Source organism: Takifugu flavidus, chromosome 7, assembly GCF_003711565.1.
Source record: "Takifugu flavidus isolate HTHZ2018 chromosome 7, ASM371156v2, whole genome shotgun sequence".
In the NCBI taxonomy this organism is placed as follows: Eukaryota; Metazoa; Chordata; class Actinopteri; order Tetraodontiformes; family Tetraodontidae; genus Takifugu; species Takifugu flavidus.
In genome coordinates, this window is record NC_079526.1 from 7,160,079 (window position 1) to 7,180,384 (window position 20,306).

The 20,306-nt window shown below is 50.7% G+C and overlaps 1 protein-coding gene across 5 annotated transcripts in view; it reads right to left on the reverse strand.

Annotated features, from left to right (window-relative positions):
- The window catches only part of sema6bb (sema domain, transmembrane domain (TM), and cytoplasmic domain, (semaphorin) 6Bb), an 85,774-nt gene that overhangs the window by 15,100 nt on the left and 50,368 nt on the right, over positions 1-20,306 (reverse strand). For all 5 annotated transcript variants that reach the window (XM_057039246.1, XM_057039247.1, XM_057039245.1 and 2 more), the window contains 11 exons: positions 15,485-15,583; positions 13,699-13,789; positions 13,402-13,521; positions 12,826-12,914; positions 11,945-12,162; positions 7,464-7,595; positions 7,164-7,313; positions 6,132-6,311; positions 4,785-4,925; positions 4,049-4,126; positions 2,025-2,083 (listed from right to left, as the gene is read on the reverse strand). In XM_057039246.1, the coding sequence (XP_056895226.1) occupies positions 2,025-2,083; positions 4,049-4,126; positions 4,785-4,925; positions 6,132-6,311; positions 7,164-7,313; positions 7,464-7,595; positions 11,945-12,162; positions 12,826-12,914; positions 13,402-13,521; positions 13,699-13,789; positions 15,485-15,583 (1,357 nt within the window). The remainder of the gene's footprint in view (positions 1-2,024; positions 2,084-4,048; positions 4,127-4,784; positions 4,926-6,131; positions 6,312-7,163; positions 7,314-7,463; positions 7,596-11,944; positions 12,163-12,825; positions 12,915-13,401; positions 13,522-13,698; positions 13,790-15,484; positions 15,584-20,306) is intronic.

The window sequence follows — 20,306 nt, forward strand, 5'->3', positions numbered from 1 at the left end:
ATCTGAACGGCGCCGGTGACAGTTTGTCATAACAGGCTCATTGAAGCGACGCCCGTCTCTCGTCCTCTGCCTGAACGTCTGCGGCGGCGTGCGCGGCTCTCACGCGAGACAAAGAGGGATGGATTGGGCGTTCACGCCGAGGAGGAGAGAGCGGGGAACACGAGAGAGGATGAAAATGTCAGCGCAGAAAATATGAGATATGCTGAAGGAAAAAAAGGCGGAATTAGTTTTGTGACAACAGCTGAGACAGGGCGCTGTCGGAGCGCCAGGCCTCTGATCGATGTTCCGCCAATTTTTACCCGTCAGGCCAGTTTTGTTTTTAAAAACTTCCAGCGAGGTGAAACCTGCACCGCCTGTAAAACACGCCTGTGATTTGCTGCTCGGCAAACAACTTTGTCAAATCGCTGCCAGTTTGCGTCCCGGTAAATGGAAGGAGAGGCCCAGCGCGGCGCTGCTGGACGCTACGGTGGCCCTGGAGTGCCAAACCAGTCAAATCAGAAAACACCTTCCTCTGAAAGTGGAGGCAAAACCACTCTGCTTTGGGAAAAATGCTTGTTCCAATTATACATTTTAAGCTCCCTCGAGTCCAAAAACTTCTCAACAGCAGCCAGCTCAGCTTGAACCCTGGAGTCTGGTACCGCCACCAGGGACGAGCCGCCACAGACCCGACACGTGCGGCGTGGGTCTGCAGCGGGCGCTGAGGCGTCCTGCCACTGCAGCGTAATTATGCTCTCTGATCCAGAGACCTCGGAAAACAAGTCAGAACATAAAAGCAGAATCTAAAAATAGGCCTGCGAGCCCGTCGGGCGTCTCTGCAGCCCCCAGTTTCTGCTGTGGTTGTGGTCCGCCCTCCAAACCTGCTCAAACCAGCCGGTTCTGAACCCCCGGCCTGAAGAACAGAAGCACTTTCTGATGCAATCTGCGAATAATTCTAAAAAATAAATAAGAAATCCAGATCAGACTCTGTAATCCAACAGATCAAACATCAAAAGTCAACTTTAAGGGTGGAATTGGTGCTTCTCTCCTCTGAGAATCCTTTTAAAATAAACGACGAGCAGCGACACATCGTCGGCGGTGCGCTAACGTCACTGTAGAAGCTAAAAACTTACCACCAGGAAAATTAAATCTGGAGCCATAACTGATCACAGAAATCACAGTTTTTCTTTCCGCTTCAGTTCTCTTGATGAGAAAAAAAAGAAGCAACTTGAAAGACGCTAAAAAGAAGCAGGATCAACAGCTTAGACACACTCGCCCACATGTTCTATAAGCGGCTACCATACGGGCTTGGTGAAGACAAATAACTAGCTTAACTTCCTCATGCATGAAGTGAGCCTCAGCCATCGGTTGCAGGTTGTCCCCTGTGGTTTGGCAGTCGGAGGACCTGAAGTGAGAGCGCGGCATCAAACAGAGCAGCCATCTGAAAGAGGATTAGCGTCATCCGCGTGTTCCGTTTACGCAATATTCCCCCCGTTCGCTTCTCCAGGGGCACGGCACATGAACTCGGGGAACTTCGAGCAGCACAGGATTAATTTCCACGCGTTGGAATTAGCGCTCAGATCAAAGGGAGGAGGTGTCGTGGGAGTATCCGAAACCTCCGCGTATCTGGAAGAGATTTTGCTCGGCTGTGTACTTCTATTTTCATAATGAAACGGGGAAGGAGAGAAAACATCGGGGGGGGGGGTGGTGTTGGAGCTGGAGATGAATATATTTGAACACCAAAATCTCCCCAACCACAGCAAAGATGACGTACAAACAAGGACAGGGTAAACAGGAAGACGAACAAAGTCAGCCTAGAAAATACACAGGGATGTTTCTCCCTCCCGACGGGACAAAAATCGGACGAGCAGATCATCTTTGTTGTGGATCTTTGTGGTTACTCTTGGGAGTGATATGAAATAACAGTAGACATTTCTGTGGATTTTCCCAGATTCCTGCTAGCTCTTCCCCTCCTTGGCTGGATTGCTGTTTACCCCAAGAACACACACACACACACACACACACGGAGAGCGATGGACTCCTCTTACCGTCACAGTCGCCCAAGTGGGCCACGTTTCCCTGCTCGATGTCTTGCTCGAACGGCAGCCTGCAGAGGAGAAAGGACACGGTCGTTAATCAGAGGCGAGTCGGCTGCCGATGCGCTGCAGATCTGCTCTGATAGGGGAGCGCTACACTGGAACACACACATACAGGCCCCTTTCACCCTCCAAGAGGGCAAAATTACGGCACATCTGATGGAGGGAACGGAACTTTGAGAGGCCTTATATGCTGCAAAAATCCCCATGATTATCTAGAGATAAGCATTTAAGCCTTTAGGGTCATTAATTAAGCTAATTTATGCGGAGAATTGCAACATTTCTAGGTCAGATTACAACATACCAGCACTAAGGATGTGTGTTAAAGAAAATCTGTTCTGGTCATTATTCTGGAGGCTCCTTTACCACAAGAATTCAGCTCTTATTATGAAAAGAATTAATTTAACAAGTTAAGCAGAAGGCATCAACCACAGTTTTTGGACCCTCTCATACGTTATTCCAAGTCTTTAGGGGACTAAAGCAGAGCAGGAACACTCAAAGAACAATAACACCAAGTGGAAGCAAAGGAAATGAGGGCTGAACACAGACCAGGTGCACCAAGAAAAACACACCTGCTCCTCATCACTGCTCATGTCTCTGCCACGCTAACGACATGTGTGAGAATGAAGGCGCACGGACCAAGATCATGAGAGCTGAGCCGTGTGGCCCGTTCCCTCTGACTCCGGAGTGAGGAGAGGCCGCTCCCGGAGGGTTGGGTGGGAAATCGGAAATTTCTGTTTTAGAACATTCTGTGTCGTTCCAAACGCTGTTCTTGTAACTGATCACTACGTGGCCTCGAGAGCAAACGTTAGCACTTGGCATTTAGCGCTGTGCTAACGCTGTGACACAGGCACAACTCCTGCCTTTAGTGACCGCGGAGCGTGGTGACAAATGTCATCTGAATTCCCACCTCAGCGAGCTTTAGACTTCAACTTTATTTTCTGCCTTCGTGCACATGTGGACCTACAGAACTAAGCTGGTCTGGACACTTACACTCGCACCAAGGAAGCTACAACGGAAATGAGCAAGAGCGAGGAGCACTGGGAGGTCACGGCCATGAAACAAAACACAAAAGCATATTCCCTCCCTGGGGTGAGCCTCAACTCCGAAAACAAAACAACCGGAACCTATTTTCCAATGAAACGGCCCAAACAACAATCCAATGTTCTGTAAAGGTTGAATCCTCTGCTGGCGTCAGTTTGCAGAGAAGCTGCATTAGTCCACAAAGAGGAAATCGGCGGTAACTCGATGCCAAATCGATTGCCGAGTTGACCGCCTTTGGTAAATCAGATCAGGACACCACACAGAGGCCTTTAATAGTATAAGCAGGCAGCCTGGGGTGATCGTCAGGGCCAGTGTTGTCTGTTACACTGGCGCTCCACCTTTGTTTTCCAGCGTTAACTCAATAAGCCGCCTGGCTGGAAAGAGATCGGATTTCACTCAAAAGGAGCCGGCTGAAGGTGAGCCGTCAAAGCGTCAGCCGTGAGCGCGCACGTGCAAGCGCACAGAAACCAATGCCTATTACGCCACGTGGCGTGAACACCAGATAAGACACACGCAGTCTTTGACCTGTACTGTCAAACCTGCAGAGGAAAGATAAATTAAACACACACACGCACACACACACACATTTCAACTTTAGTGGGGACTTTTATGGACATAATACATTACCTAGCTCCTTATCCATCCATCCATCCATCCATCCTGACTGACTATCTAACTAACTGACTCTGATGGACTAACTAAACTCATCCTAACTTCATCCTAAAATAATGTCTTAACCCTCAAACAGTCCTTTGAAGTTGTGAGGACCAGCAAAATGTGGGAAAGCGTCCTTACTTTGCTAGTGGAATGAGTAATATAAGTTAATATAGAGCAAATGCAGACACACACACACACACACACACACACACACACACACACACACACACACACACACACACACACACACACACACACACAGACAGGTTGTGTACCTGGTCCCTGGCCTGAGGAATGAGCAGGTGCTTCCCTTCGTCCATCCACAGTACGGGTCCCTGGAGGCGATGCAGCTCCTGCAGAGACACAATCCATTACTTGATTGAGCCCAAACACACACACACACACACACACACACACACACACACACACTTATGCCAACCTCTCTGAATGCTGTTTTGGTTTCATGCTTGTGTGCGTCACTTTTTCCAGTCAACAAACTGCACGCTTGTTGTGCTGCTAAGAGCTTTGCATCAGTGTGTGAGCGGCTGCAGCCACAGGCAGCGGGCCTGTGTAAGTGAGCTGTGGGGTGGGGGAGCGGGCCGGTAATATGGCTGCGTGGGTGTGTGCAGTTAAGTATCATTGTTTAGCACAGATTCATTTTCATGGTTAATCATGCAGGATTAGGATTAGCAGGACGTTTTTAGCCCAACTGCATATTTGCAGGAACTGCGATGGAGTCATGTTGGTGACCTCACATCCCCGTTAAAACACACACCAGCACTTATTACACCCATTCGTGAAAGGGAAAATCACACTACGTGCCTTTAATAAAGCTAATGTGCATGATTTTTGTGGGAAGAAACTGAGACACCTTTATTAAATTCCCACTATTATTATCAGTGCTATAGCCCAGCGCCTGTTGCAGCGCTCAGGTGGGTCACAGTGTGTGACTGAGGGACACCTGACCAGGCGGCCGTGTCCTCGTGAAGACAGCGTTCTGCCTGGACTCACTTCATGCAGCGGGAGTACAGCTGGCATCGTGCCACTGGAGCACTGACCACGCAGGAGGGGAACGCCAGAAGCAGAGAGTGGCTGGCCCGGTCCAGAGTCAGGGACAAGAGCTGCCTGGCCTGTGGAGAGTCTTCAACACACCTGCAACATCCACACAACAAGCAAAAAATGACCCGACTGATGTGCAGCAGGAGACACACGCCAGCAGAGGTCTATAAATACAGAAACCAGGGCAGAAAGCCACGTGGGGCTGAACTAGCGCGTCAGAGTTGCTCGAATGATAAATAAATGGCAGAAAACTGCGTCAGGTTAACATGTTATTTTGTTTAAGCACAGATGTGCTCGCGCATTAGCGACGCCTTGGTGGTTTATGCTAATGACGTTGGAGCAGACCTGCAGTAATTACGAAAAATCCGCCACGCTGCACGAGCCACGCTGTGAGCCATTCTTTACCGCCAATATCCAGCAGGGCCGTGTCAAGGAAGGTGGCGCGGGCAGGGGAGCCAATAAACAAGTACGCAAATGCAAGAGAAATAAGCACCGCCGAAGAGAGACGACACAGAAGAAGGCTAACGCGCGCGCGCAGAAGTCGAGACGCCGTTGTTTACGGCGTTGTTTTTATCGTTATCTGCGCTCTCAGAGGTGAGTGTGAGGAGCCACGCTGCTGCCCGAAGCTCAGGAACTTCTGTGTAGATGAGGAGAAGTTGCCTGCAACAATAGACGCAGCAGCAGTCTGTCGCCTGATTAGCTCGAGACCTGCTGGGAGAGCCGAACTCGCCGATTTCCACGCGTGCAAAAGTGTCCCTCACACATAAGTAGCTCAGAATAGAAACCCAAACACACCAACAGCAGAAAGAAGTTGCTGTGTTTGATTTAATCAGTGACGCCTAAAACCCAAAAACTACAAAATGCTAAAGGGAAAAGTTTGAGATATTCAGCATTTGTCAAGATCCAGCTATTAGAAATATCTAATCAGCCCGTATAGACTAATTTCCCTTTGTTTGTCAAGAGCAAAGATGGTGGGATTTAATCGTAATTTCATTATTTTCTGATGATTTCTTCCCCCCAAACACCTTGTGTCACAACCCCCATTAAAAGATTTTCGGATATAAAATATTAGCCTTTAATCCTATTCTGTTCAGTTCACCCGATTTGGATTCAGCGCCTCCTTCTGTCGCCGCGTTACGGCACAATTATGCAGGTGAGACCGTCTGCATTATTTAAGCTGCGCTTTTCCAGGACAAGCGGGTGTTTTTATTATTTCTTGTGATTGCTTTTCTGCTTGTCTCCCAGTGCAACCCTGTTCTCTCCTCCCCCCCACACACACACATCCACCATCCATCATACTTATCAGGGTTGAATCCCTCCAGCTCCTCCAGGAAGATGTTGCTGTTGGTGACCGTGTTGTCCTGGTTGGGCATGATGAGGAACTTAAGGATGGTCCCTCTGCTGGACCCGAGGAACAGCACGGTCCGGTTCCTGTGGGGCCCAGCTTCTGTATCCACCACGATCTTATTCAGCTGGTACCTGCGGAGCATTTACACAGAGTCACGCGCCTCGTTCCTGACCTTTATCTTCTCGCTGAAAGCATCGTCCTCCATCGTTCGAGAGCGTTAAAACCGAGCGCAGGAGACGCCGCGCGGCGAACTTACACCATCACCTTAAATCAGGCAACGGAGTCATCCAGGAAGCTGCTGGACTACAATCAGTTCTGTGCGGGTCAATAGAAGAGATGAGCGGCCGGGTCGCAGCGGGTGTTTAATATTCATACGTCTACTCCAGATGGTAGACGGCGAGGATGGGAGCTGAAAGCGATGCAGCTGCTTGTCTGCTACCACAGACTATCACGGGGAATCGCAGCGCACGTGCACACGTGCACACGTACGCAGCTTTCACAACTGCCAGGGTTTAGGTGCACAGTGAAGACATGTGCAAACACCACTAGCTTAGCTTAGCATACACAGCGTTTAACACATCAAATACAGCAAAAACAATTATGGCGATCCAGGAAGCAGAGGTTGAAACATTATTTTTTAAGGCCTTTGTTTACCTTTAAACTGCCAGTCGATTTTAGTGCAGCGCTAAGATAAGGGAGTGATTTAAGCTTTATATTTCCTTCTGAATACAGATTTAACCAATAATCACGGCTCCCTGAGAGGAAATATCTATTATAGCCACTAATGTGCTTCGACACGTGTCCTTAGGGACAGTTCTGCTTGTTTAACATTTAACTGGGATGTTTCTCTTCGTACAGACTTTAACTCAGATCAGGGATTTGGGACTTTAGAGACCAGTGATGGAGTTTTGCTACTATTTGATAGAAACGGGCCCCTCGGTCTGTAAAGCGCTTGTGTTGGACGGCATGGAGGTCCGACTCACCTGACCATGGTCCTCACGATCCAGGGCCTCTGTCCGAGCGACGGGATGGCCTCATCCATCAGGGGATGGGTCTTGACAAAGCTCAGCATCTCGTCGGGGAAAGAGTTTGAGGAATTGAAGCGGGACCCTTGAACGGCACAGCCCCCGGGCCTGGACACACCACGCCTCAAACGTTAAGAGCCAACAATGTGTGTAACCGTGACACACGCAACGCGTGTGGACCGACACCCGTCTGATCTGTTTACGGCCGTCAGATAACCACCGGGGACAGACGCCTAAATTGATTCCGGCCATCTGTACCTTGGCTTGGGGATGGCTTCATCTGCAACAGGGGTCCAAATGGACTCGGGGGATTTCTGCTCCTTGAACCTCCCATCAAACACGCCGGCCAGCTGCTCCATGTCAAAGGCGCACACGGCCGAGCCGGGGATGCTGCAGCGAAACACGGGCTGTTAGGAAACAGCTGAATAAAGGACAGCATGAATAATAACTACCATAACAGCGGGCAACGGAGAATCCGTAAATTGGAATGTTAAAAAGAAGAGAAGTCACCACGTTGAGGAGCGGACCGGACAGAAAACCAGATAAGATTAGAACCTGCTCGGATTCTGACATTCGCGCCGACACAAAGCAGCTTTTGTTGCCGTGACAGAAACCTGACAGGACCTGTCAGGCACCCGTAGAGCAGATCCGCAGATCTGATCGCACCATTCCAACCAGGAAGAGATCCTGGATGGAGTCGCTGGAATATCAGACAAACCAACAGGAAATGAGTCACTGAGCGTCTGGCTTCCCAAACTGAGACGATTCTCATCATTCCCAGATTCTTGCAAAGGTCCCGGAGCAGCTCAGAGGTTGGTTCAACTATGTGTGAACCCAGGAACAGGAACCAGAACATCTGCTCCATGAGCCCCCACCCCCCACCCCCACACACACACCATAACAAACAAAAACTTAGACCTCTGATCCATGTGTGTGTTTTGGCTACAGACACATGTACATAAAAGATTGGAAGATAAGGGACGAGTGAAAGAATAAAGATCCCCTCCCTTCCTGCTCCGGTCTCTCCTCTATGATGAGTGTGTCCTCATCAGTGATTAATGGTGTGTGTGTGTGTGTGTGTGTGTGTGTCAGGGCTTGTGATTAATTGTGAATACCTGCGTCACGCATGCAGATGAAACCCACGTACACCCCATCTGTCGCTCGCCTTCTTCCTCCTCTCAAACCACCACCAGTCCTCCAGGAGGTCTGATGACCAACGATGCTGCGTTTGTGTTTCGTCTGTGGTGAACGCAGCCCCCCCCCCCCCCAAGAGCTACCGGTGTGTCGGGCCGAGGCTCCGCCAGCACCAGCGACAGAACTCCCTCCCTCACGCTGAACTAATGACCTTAACTGGGGAATAGGTCGCCGTTTTGTGGAGGTAAAGGCGAACAGCTTTAACGCCGTGAGCGTCAGGAGAAGACGGATGTCACGGGGAAGGCCTGGGGGAGGACGGGGTGGGGGCGGACTGGTACCGCTTTGTAACATCAGGGCCTCCTCCCCGGCGGGACACTCCTCCTGGCACTGAAAACCTCGTCTCCTCCTCTTTTTCCCTTCCCATGCTGCGTTCCCCACAGGACGCACATCTGTCTGACCCTGTCACGCCAGACTCCGCACATCCAGAACCGAGCCACCCCCCACCACCCGCCCGGCCCCCAGGACGCGCTGGATCGACGCCGTTTCCACGGGATGTTTTCACAGCGCTGCAGCGCGGCTCCATTAAGACTAATGAAGCCCAGTCCGTCTCCTCCAGCACCAACACGCGCTCAGCTGCCAAAACAACAGTTAAGACCGAGCGAGGGTGGTTTGTTTTCAGTACGTTTGTGTGCACAAGGATGACGGGAAGACCCCGACTTGACACGGAGTTGTTGCTTCAAGTCCTCCAAACAACACGACCACACAGCAGATCGTTTATTTGTTCCAACCATCTAACAACCCAAAGGGATCCTTTCCCTCGCACCCCTAGTGGTTGGTGTTTAGGTCAGAGCTCATCAATCACATTGGCAGCACAAGAACCTGAAACTGGGGTGTGAATTCTGACCGTTTCATAGGGGGCGGTCACACCTGGACGGTCTGAGGGGACTCGGTTCGATTGGACGAGGAATGCTGAAAATGGTTAAAGTTACAAGAACTGTGGGACTGAATGATGGGCCAGGACCAAAAATGAGCAAAATAATCAATCCCCTTTATCCCATAATGCAATAACAGTCCTCTGACTGCTCCTCTCTGCGTCTAGCAGCAACATCCACGTGCGCTCACACTGTAAACGGACCGCACCAGGGTTCACTTGCTGGCTGTTACTGAGAAGAACCGTCCAAGATCGGCTTCACCCCACGGTTCCAACACCAGTGTGCCGTGGAAGCCGCACGGGCCCGAGCGGCAGGACGGAATAGCTTCTCCTTCACTTCCAAGGTCCCGCGCTCATGCTGCACCCTGGCAGCAAAGGCAATTTGTCGGGCACGGAGCCAGCGTGGGGGCGCAGCGGGCCCTCGGAGCCGGTGGCGGTTTTGCATATCACCTCACGTCTTCTCCTGTCCTTTCATCCATCACACAATCTTTATACAGTCTTCTATCGCCACGGCTCCCTCTGTAGCTGGGGGTTATTTAAAACAGGAGGTGAGTGTGTGTGTGTGTGTGTGTGTGTTTTCAGGTGGTTCCCCTTTGCTCTGCAAGGCTGTTTGGAACCATTGTAAGCGTGTGAAGACTCCATCTGTCTGCACTAACAGTGGCCCTTTTTTCCCACAGCTTGGGCCTCCAAAAATACAGATAAGGGGCAGCTGATGAAACACTTTTTTTTTTTTGCACGTCATCCATTATCGACTTGCTCGTCCTTGAGTCTCTCTTGTCCCTCTCTGGTGCCTTTTTTTGCTTTTAATACCTGCCCAATATTTTCTTACTTTCCTCTTCCTGCTGCTGAGGGGTTAACCGTGCCACCGCCAGTATGGAGCCTCACTTTTCTTTTTATTACACAAGGGGAGGTGATACTTTTCTTTGCGGCTGCATTTAGGTCGGAAGGTGTATTGATTCTAGGCTGTGGACCAATGTGAGCCTGCAGCGGCGGTTGTTGCAGAAGGCTCCCAGGCAGTGGAGGAGAAGCACAGACGCATAAAAGCCGAATATTTTTCACTCGCGCAGCTTTGAAAGTGTCCTTGTACAGTCAAAGAGATGAATGCGGCGCGTTACTGTTGGCTAATGACGGGGAAAAAAATGCTAAAAGCAGCATTTAATAAGTGTTTTCAACAAAGTGTCGGCAGAGCAGACAGCTGATTTGTTTCACCACGCTCCCTGAGAGTGAAATTACATCATCAGGCTGACAGTTTCCTCATTTGTTCAATTCGGTCTTGACAGATTTTCCAAAACATTGCGCCCCGTCGCTGCGGAATATTAAAGGCTTTCTGTCGCTGGAGCAGAATTGTGTTTTGTAGATGAAATGGATCAGAAGTCAAGCCCGTGCATGGCGTTTATGCTTATGTGGCGCTTCTCTCCCCACGGCGTGATTGCGCCCGGTCCTTCCGTCCGTCTGTAAATACCCTCCAATAATCCCCCCCTTTGACCGACAGCACCTCTGCTTCCCTTTCACCTTTTTCCAATTTCATCGCGTCTTTCAGCAAATCGCCCTTTTGTCCTCATTGAGAGGGTTCCATGTGGTTTAAATCACTCTGTGGCGCACAGTTCTGACCCCTGGGCCCCCGTTCGGCCCCCCTCCTTTTCTCAGGAGCCTCGCTCATCCTGACTTCTGATAGGTGAAGGAAAACAATGTGATGGGCCACAACATTTTCAAGGTGACTTTCTTGAAGTGCCGCCTCCCACTGGGCGTGCGTCAGTCTTCGTGCACGCCTGAATCCATTTCTACATCTGTGCAAATCTCATTAGAGCTCCCAGTGGGACACAATCTCGCCATTCAGGTTTCAAAGGGGGGTCGCTTTGAAATCCACCCTCGTCAATAGGCGCGCAAAAGGCAGGCTGGTTAAGAATTCATCTGGAATATTGATTCCTAACCAGTCAGGACCCACCTGAACGTATCACGTGCGCGTACTCACGCTAATGTCACGGTCACGTGCGGCTGTAGATTTCGGGGATCACGCATGGATCCCCTTCAGTTCCTTCAGATTCTGATGAATTCCCATTGGAGATAATCTGCAGGTGATGGTTGTTTAATGGTTGTGTCTATGCTCGATGGGTCTTTTACCCAGTTAGGACTGGGATGGGCTGGGAAGTACTGCTGGGAACTGGATTATTAATTCAAAGAGGTTTACAACAGTTAGCTAAAAATGGAAAATAGGGCAAAATAATGAATAGCCTCAGCCTCTTTGGTACGAAATAAATGAGGGATGAAAGAAGTTAAATGAAAAGGTTGGTGTAAAAGTAATGTATCGACCCCATACCACAGTTTATAGGTTAGCGTAAACTTAACTGAATTTATCTCCATCGTGGCTGGCAGCTAGGGTCAATACAGACATTTGTTCTCCACACATCAACCGGGCAGAACTTTAGTTATGAGGAACAGGAACAGATGAAGAGGGAGTACGCTACGTGTGGCAGTGGTTCTAAGGTAAGCTTCTTTGATCTGAAAGGACCAAATGTCCTGACCAGGACCCTGTCCCAGCCACCTGGAGAAAGAATAAATGTCTTTGCTCTTGTGGAGGAGGTAACAGCCTTCATGGTGAAGGTGGAGAGATCTTTAGAGTTCAACTGAAACCAATACAGAGGACCGAGCTGTGTATCCGTTAGTGGAGGCGCACCTGTTAGCCGGGGTGGAGAACACCCCCAGGATGATGTCTCTGCCGTGCATCCTGATGACGGGACTGGTGGAGTGCAGCAGGTTGAAGTAGAAGTGGGAGTCGCCGGGGACGGAGCAGTTCAAGCGGGCTTTCAGGAAGGACGTCCACTGCTTCTCCAGGACGCGCTGGGAGCCGCCCCGATCGCGCTTGCACACCCGGGCCACGCGTGACACCACCACCTGTGTTGGATCAGGCACGGGAAAATGAACCGTCACAGAGCTCGTGCACGGCGTCCACTGAGAGCTGAGTTCGGGGGTTCATCTTCAAAAACTCAATCTTAAGCTCCATGACCTCTGCGGGGGTCACGACACTGCAGCGTCTGGCAGATGATTGCTTTAAAATGTTATGGTATAGTGAATTATTCATCAAAATATCATCTCCCAACTCATCTGCAGTGATGAGGCGCTGCTGTTAAAGCCATCATCTGCTCTCTGTAAACACGCACCAGGCTTTAAATCCATTTCCCCCCAAATGTGAGTAAGGAATGTATTTGTTTATGATTTGATGCAGATATCAAATGCACCCCCAGCTGTAATCTGGGTGGGAAACACAAAAAGCTGCCATATCTGCCTCTCGGTTTAATATCCACATCAGTTGTTTGCTCACGCCGCGATTTGTTGGTTTGATGCAGAGATTTGTATGCAGACGAGCGAACGGGAGGATGAAAGGTCACAGCAGACGTGGGGAAAGATTTGGTTTAAACACCATGTGTTGGCAGCTGAGATATGATTCTCACCTCTCCTCCTTCTCTTTGCATAGGAACTAAACAATTACAGATTCCAAACTTGTCAGCCTGTGTTTTTATTAGCAAAGCAGTGCGAGACGGTGGACGGGGTCGGTACCTTCTCCAGGTAGTTGAACTCCATGGCGATCTCCCTGAAGAAGAAGTAAATGTGAGGCCCCCACTCCACGGCGCTGACGAAGTACGGCTCTACAGGGAAGGAACGGGGAGCAGGAGCACAGGTGAGAACTTTCCTGAGATGAAGACGGACCGTGACGAGGCGTTCAGAGCCGCGTGTCTGTCCGCCACTCGTTCCCTCCCATGACGCAGAGATAACACGAGGGCAGGGAGAAAGAGGCGAGGGCCGTGCTTAATTTCATTACACGGTGAAAGGGGATTTCACGCACAACAATAAGCTCATTATGACTCCCTGATGTCTCTGAGAAGGCGCTCTCAACACACATAAAGCGCGTCCAGAAGCAGACGGCTCTTTACAGACGGGCCACAGATTCGGCCCTCTGCTGCAGACACACACATCCCTCCCCCGTGTGCGCTCAGCGCTGCTGACGTCAACTCGGAACAAGGAGAAGATGTACGAAAAGGAACTCCCGTCCGGCTAAATGCACAATAAAGCCCAAACGCATTAGCGGGCGGGCACAGGAAAGGCTCACACACTAGCGCAGATGTCGTTAGGTACCTCGGAACCATTTAGAGTCGTGCTTGACGGTGCGCAGAGCCGGGCTGTCCCCGAGGCTACGGTAGATCACCGCATCAATGGCCAGGAAGTCCGTGACTGTGGCTGTAAACAGATTCCCCTCTGAAATACAAACACCAGGAGAACCAATCAGTGAACGAAAGGTCAAGAGCGGACATTAAACGCCCTCCATCTGTGCTCCAAAATGGCTGTCTCACATGAAGGAACGCAACAATATCGGCAGCCATTTAAGTAAAGTCACGTTCAGTAAAGGATAAGGGCAAGCATAATGATCCTTACCTGCAAACAGAGCTACATTGGCATGTTTGGGGTCATACGGGCATCTGGCCATACCACTGAGAGGGTCTCCGATCATCTCCAGAGTGTCTCCCTGTCTCACACACACACCCACACACACACACGAGCATTAATCAGCAGATGAAACAAATTAATCTTCAAAACAGCTAGTGAAGACGCGATGCAATTAAGAGTGTAAGCTAATGCTTCACAGTCATGTGTGAACTCACACTTTTCCATCTATTATCCTCAAGCGCACAGGAATGTGCAGCGGAGCCCTTTTCAAATTTGTAGGTGTCATTTCATTAAAAATCCGCTATAAATAAATCAGGAGCTAGCGTCGCTAACTAGACCCCAAAGAAGCAGCCAGCCAATCAGGAGGAGACAGGCGTGTTGCAGGATGACATTAGTAGCTGACAGATAACAGGCCGAGCGCGTCTCAGAGTTCCACTGCAGCCCTGCGGTACGTGTGAAATACGAGACTGAAAATAACAGTTATCTAAAAAAGCCTTTGATTGTGAAACTCTTCTCTTCCCCCCCATCCCCGTCTCAACTCTGCCTCCAACATCCTCATTTATTATTCCCACAGAATAACGCCAACTCAGCCGAGTCGGCGATTAATATTCATGTGTAGTTTTTGCTTCCACGGCTTTGAAATGGTAACTGTAATTGAGCGAGACGGCGATCGTCGTCAAGTGGAGCATATCCAGATGCCTGGTAAAGGGGGGGGGGGCTCAAAGCTTCAGACTCTGGCAAACATATCACGGACGTAGCTGAGGAAATATTCAGAGAACGGTCCCAGAATCAACACTCGCATCCTTCTGAACCACTCGTTAGAAGATGTTCGGCCTGGTAAACAGCTCAAACTCCACTTGTCTCAGACGCTCGATGATAATGAGCTCAGCCAACTGCGACGCTGAGCAGCGGGAGAATAACAAGTGTTGGACGTCAAGAGAACACGATACTCTGGCGGCAGGAAGTGACAACGGTGACCAGAAAGTCTTAGACGGGACGGACGTGCGAGGCCGCGGACGCGGGGGCAAACTACTGTTGCCATTTTACTTCTAGCAGACATGAAATAAAGGACTGCAAACGTGGAGATTTTAGCTTATGAGTAAGATCAATGCTATGCTAAACGCTAATCCTCAAACCCAATGGAAGGAGGCAATAGATTATTAAAATATTACACACTGGATCGTTCCAACCTGACAAATGTCGACTTTCTGCTTTGAGTGAAGCTATTTTGGAAACGCTCTCGATAGTTATACAGAGTTTCTCCAATTCAGCGGCTCAGCAGTCACTTCGTGGTCGCCTGGCTCGTTTCCTCATTACTTCAGGACAAATGAAGCAGATAAAAGGTCTGAGGACGATTCTGGGAGTTGAACTGACATTTGGAATAAACAATTGGTGGGAGGTACAGGGAGACATCAGTGGCCATCATTAGGGTAAAGGAAATAACATGAGCTAAAATGTGAGGACGTCCAAAAAAGCATCTAAAAAGCTAAACTGGCATGGAAAGGCATCGCCTCAGATTATTGCGATTACCAAAGTACTCCCAGTTACCAGACCTCTATGGTCACCTCAGCAGGCTCAGCAACAGTGAAAACGGTGCGACGGCTAATGGGACAAGTTCACTGGTGTTGACTGATCACGTGACGGTTGAGGGACAATCACAGAGCAGATGGATGATTAGTTTAAATACAGGACAACGGGAACGTTGGGAAAACTCCGTCCGGCGTGATGGTGTAATAGGCCTGATGCAGTTACCGCGACCACGTGCTTTACTTACCGTGTAATTGGCACATAATGGGTTGAAAGCGTTGGTCCCACACACAAACAGACCTCCTCGGCTGCTGAGGAGCACCTTCATGAAATTACGGCATTCATCCTGCAAGGACAGAAATGGGACCGTTAAGGGAAGCGGAGGACGGAGACCAGAGGAAGATAAAGGAAGAAGAAAGGACGACGAGGATTCACAGCCCTCCGCAAACTGCAGCTTCTCGGTTGCCTAATGTTGGAATTATCACACCATTAACACTGTCAGTCACGCCGTCGAAGCCTGTGGGGATGCTGAGCTCGCCCCCCCCCCCCCCCCCCCCCCCTCACGTGCACGTGGACAGGCTGCCCTTGACTGACAGACGCTCACCTCAGCTTCGCCTCAACAAAACCAGCTTTGAAGCTAATTTCCCGGCGTGAGGCTTCAGCTCGGAGGCTGAATAAACACACGCCGCAGTTCCCTCCCTCCAACAGGCCCGTCGGCGTGGCAGCTTCCACTCCGGCGTGGCAGCTTCTACCCCAGCGTTGCAGCTTCTACCCCGGTGTAGCAGCTTCCACTCCGGGGTGGCAGCTTCCACTCCGGGGTGGCAGCTTCCACTCCGGGGTGGCAGCTTCTACCCCGGCGTGGCAGTTTCTACCCTGGCGTGGCAGCTTCCACTCCGGCGTGGCAGCTTCCACTCCGGCGTGGCAGCTTCCACCCCGGCGTGGCAGCTTCTACCCCAGCGTGGCAGTTTCTACCCCAGCGTGGCAGCTTCTACCCCGGCGTGGCAGCTTCCACTCCGGAGTGGCAGCTTCTACCCCGGCGTGGCAGCTTCTACCCTGGCGTGGCAGCTTCCACTCTGGAGTGGCAGCTTCTACCCCGGCGTGGCAGCTTTCACTCTGGCGTGGCAGCTTCTACCCCGGCGTGGCAGCTTCCACCCCGGCGTGGCAGCTTTCACTCTGGCGTGGCAGCTTCTACCCCGGCGTGGCAGCTTCCACCCCGGCGTGGCAGCTTCCACCCCGGCGTGGCAGCTTCCACCCCACACTGGTGCAGCAGAAATGGCTTCAACTTCATCTGCTGCCTCGGGACAGGGACGACTGGGTGACAGCGCGTACAGATGATAAGCAGACTACAGCCAGGACAGACGCTTCGTAAACGCTCCACCTTTTCGCCGTACTTGGGCCACATGGTTGAATGTGATCGCCATTACGGCATCGTATGATTGCATTATTTCCTGAAAAGGAAAACATATGGGATGTCTGGAAGAACACTTTGGTGACGCAGTTCCTCCTTCCTTTGTCCTCCTGCACTTATCTCAGACCCACACAAGAGCCTCGGGGATTCAGAATTCACATTCTTCCAGCTTTTGGCTTTAAAATAACAGTCGTTCACCTTTGTAGAGAGACCCAGTGTGTGTGTGTGTGTGTGTGTGTGTGTGTGTGTGTGTTTGTGTAAGTGGTGATATACAAAAGATCAATGGGGAGCAGTCGCCAGCAACCCACTCCCCAAACTCCGACAGTCTCTCAGCCTGGATGGCACCAGCTCTGAGAGACTCACACACAAACGCAGACACACACACTAACACACACACCACTAACACACACACACACACACACACACTGGTCTACTTCAAGACCACCACCCACACTGATGTCTTCAAACAGAGAAGTGGGTCTGGAGTGGTGGTGACATGCTGAATGATGTGTCTGAGCGCATAACTACGTGTGTGTGACAGTAGACCTTGCGTGCATGCGCGTGTGCACGTGTGCGTACGCGTGTGCGTGTGAGACATCAGAGGGAAAGCGGCGATATGAGAGGAAGTGAGCATTATTCCAGATGCTTCGCTCTATCCCCTCGCTGACTGCAGGCTTCTCATTTTTCACCCCACAAAGACTGGAGCGCTGTCCGTGCGCGTGACGGCCGTGCACGCCCGTGCGCGTGTTTATCGAGGCACAGATGCGGGCTCGTAAGTGGGAGCCATTTGCATGCTGGTGCTACAGCGAGTCTGTCGCTGCGGTCCGAGCTGTAATCACAAAGCCAGATGAAGCACTTCTCATAAGTCCAAGTGCCTCCATCTGACGAGCAGAGATCCAAGGTGCTAAACCGCTGCGTAAACGTGCCCATTTGGCAGCGCTTGCACGCCAAATGAAGCCCGCCATTTCTGCAGACACTTTCAGCCATGGTCTGCCATCAGGGACCACCTGGCTGTAAGAATACTGTATTCCTGAGAGCTCCCAGGAAGTGAATCAGGTGTATCTGTCCCAACCCAATTAGGATAATGACACACGGTGGAGCAGTGTGACGATGAATTAACCAGAACCCCCGTGTTCTGCCCCCCTCATTACTCCCCTGGGATCAAATCTGGACAAAACGCCACCTGAGCTGGCTGACAATCCTTCCTGAAATCCCAGATGACAGCAGTCCTCTGCTGCCCCTCTGGGCACTAAAACATTAATCTGCAGCGCCGGTGAATTGAGGAGCAGCAAGAGGGGACGTAGAGGGACCGGGTTGGATGGTGCGGATCTGCAGGGCGGGCTCGGATCAGAAATCTGCTGGACGCTCCGCAGGCAGCCTGCTTTAAATCAGCGCGAATCCCATAATTCAGATATCAGCCGAGGCTAGCTGTCCTCTGCAGATGTTGCCTGACTAATACTTCCCCTACCCTCCTGGATCCTCCGTGCCAAACACTTCCCACACAAACGCAAGTGATGGCGCACACATGGCGGCGGGGGAGCTCCAGCAGTTTCCCCGTTGCTACGACACATCTGCTTACAACAACCTGCAGCAGCCAGACACTTAAACGCCTCCACGCATCTGCTTTCCATCTCGTGTACGCAGCTCAGATTCAACCTACAGAAAAAAAACGTCCCTCTCTCTTTTTCCCTGAACTGGCAATGATGTCTGACGATGAGGCCAAATCCGAAAAACAAACAGCAGTTTGACTTCTGGACGCAGTCGGCGTTCACATGCACGGCCAAAACGGCCGTTTATCTGATTTGGGATGTGCTTTTCATCCCGGTTGAAGCCATCGCAGTGTTCTGACTGGGTTCTGATGATTGCAACAGGAACCAGTTAAGGCAGCAGGCCCACATCAGGGGGTCGCAGTTAAAAAAACAAAACTTCTCCTCTTAATCTTAAAAAGTTTCCATTACATGCCTGACTGCTCCCCCGATGTTAGCGGCCAGAGAGGAGAGAGCAAAGCTTTGCCAAGAACCGACACACACACACACACACACACACACACATGGAGTTTTGGCTTCGTTTCTTTTCCACTCATTAACAGACTTGTCATTCCCAGTAAAATCCCTGACGCACATATTCGGCTGTGAGAAAAAAAAAAGATTTGCGACAGGAAGGACTGTCATGCTTGTGTTTTTGGAGCATGTGGGCGGGAGATAAATTAGCAGCGGTCCCGAATGAGCCACGATGCGCTGCTCCGTGCGCTGCGGCATTACTCAGCATGTTAAGGCTAATCCGCGCACCCCCTGCGACCTTCCACCCCGTTTGATGGTGATTCTGGCTGAAGGCGCCACGGGCTGCCAAAATATCAAACATCAGGGGGAGGAAGGCAGCAAGGGAGCGCAGAAAAGAGAGAGAGAGACCACCTGCTGAGAGAAATGGCGGCTAATTAATTGTAATGAGCGATTGTGCTCTGCAGTCGTCGCCTCTTCATGGTGCCGTTTGTGCGTCCCGAGCTTGCTGTATTAGCAGGCTTGTGCCAGGCGGAGTGATCCAAGTTGAAGGACAACGCGGATCAACACCCCAGTGAGGAGCAGAATCAATCATTCGTGTAACCAGCCTGGGGCTGTGACCTGGAGCCAGGCCCGAGGGAGGGGCCTGCTGGTGGGCACCTGGCACCCAGCACAGAGATGGCAGAAGTGTGGCCCTGTCACCCATCGTGAAGGTGGAGGAGGGGTCTAATCTAACTGTGCTGCTGATGCTAATGTCAGGTATAATGGAAAATATTCACTGCAAATTTAAAATGTTTCATTTCCAGTTAAAGCATGTGCAGCACAGCAGCCACACCAGCCTGGACCGGGGAGCCTGGGGAGTTTAGCTTCCAACTAAAAGCATCACACTAACCCGAAGTAAACAGACGGGGGCTTGGTGCAAACCACCCACACAGAATGTGGGGGCCTCGGTAACTCGACCTTTGACCCCAGTGCTGGGTGGGTCACAATGAACTGATTTACAGATGGCTATGATCATTATTTCAGGACACATACCTGTTTAAATAAAACACCCGACTAGTCTCCAGTCTGTCACGAGTCTTTTAGCCCCCCCTGGAAATGCTAATAAATGCGAAGTAATCTGACTAAAAGTTTGAATCATTTGACAGCCCCAATTAATAGATCATTTTAAGATCCTGAAAGATTTAGGTTGAGTGGTTAACATCCAAGAGAGGAGTTAATGTATGACAAATGACTTCGCAAGGACTTGTCAGAAATTTAAAAAATGAAATATCAATTTAGGAGCTTAAGAAGCTGTGAAAGTGAAACTGGCTGCTGGTCAGCCAGCTGAAAACCTCTGGGAGCACAATCAACCCCGTATTGATCAAACAATCGGCCTAAGTGCTGCTCAGTACGCCCATCCACTCTTTTAAAGTGCTCTGTACGGGACTACCTTCGTTTACATCTACGTGCCGTCCTGACACGTTGGCGGAGGGCCACCTCGCCCCCAACCGCCCCAGGAGAGGTGAGGAGCGAGGCGAGGGGAGGGGGGAAACGGATAAAAAGGGCAAAGTGATGGACAAAAAAATATGACGGCGGGAGACTTTTGCGTCCCCCAACAATCGCTTAGTCGATGGGAGTGTGAGAAAGAATAATGAATTTTTGGGAGGGGGGGCAGTTCAGGA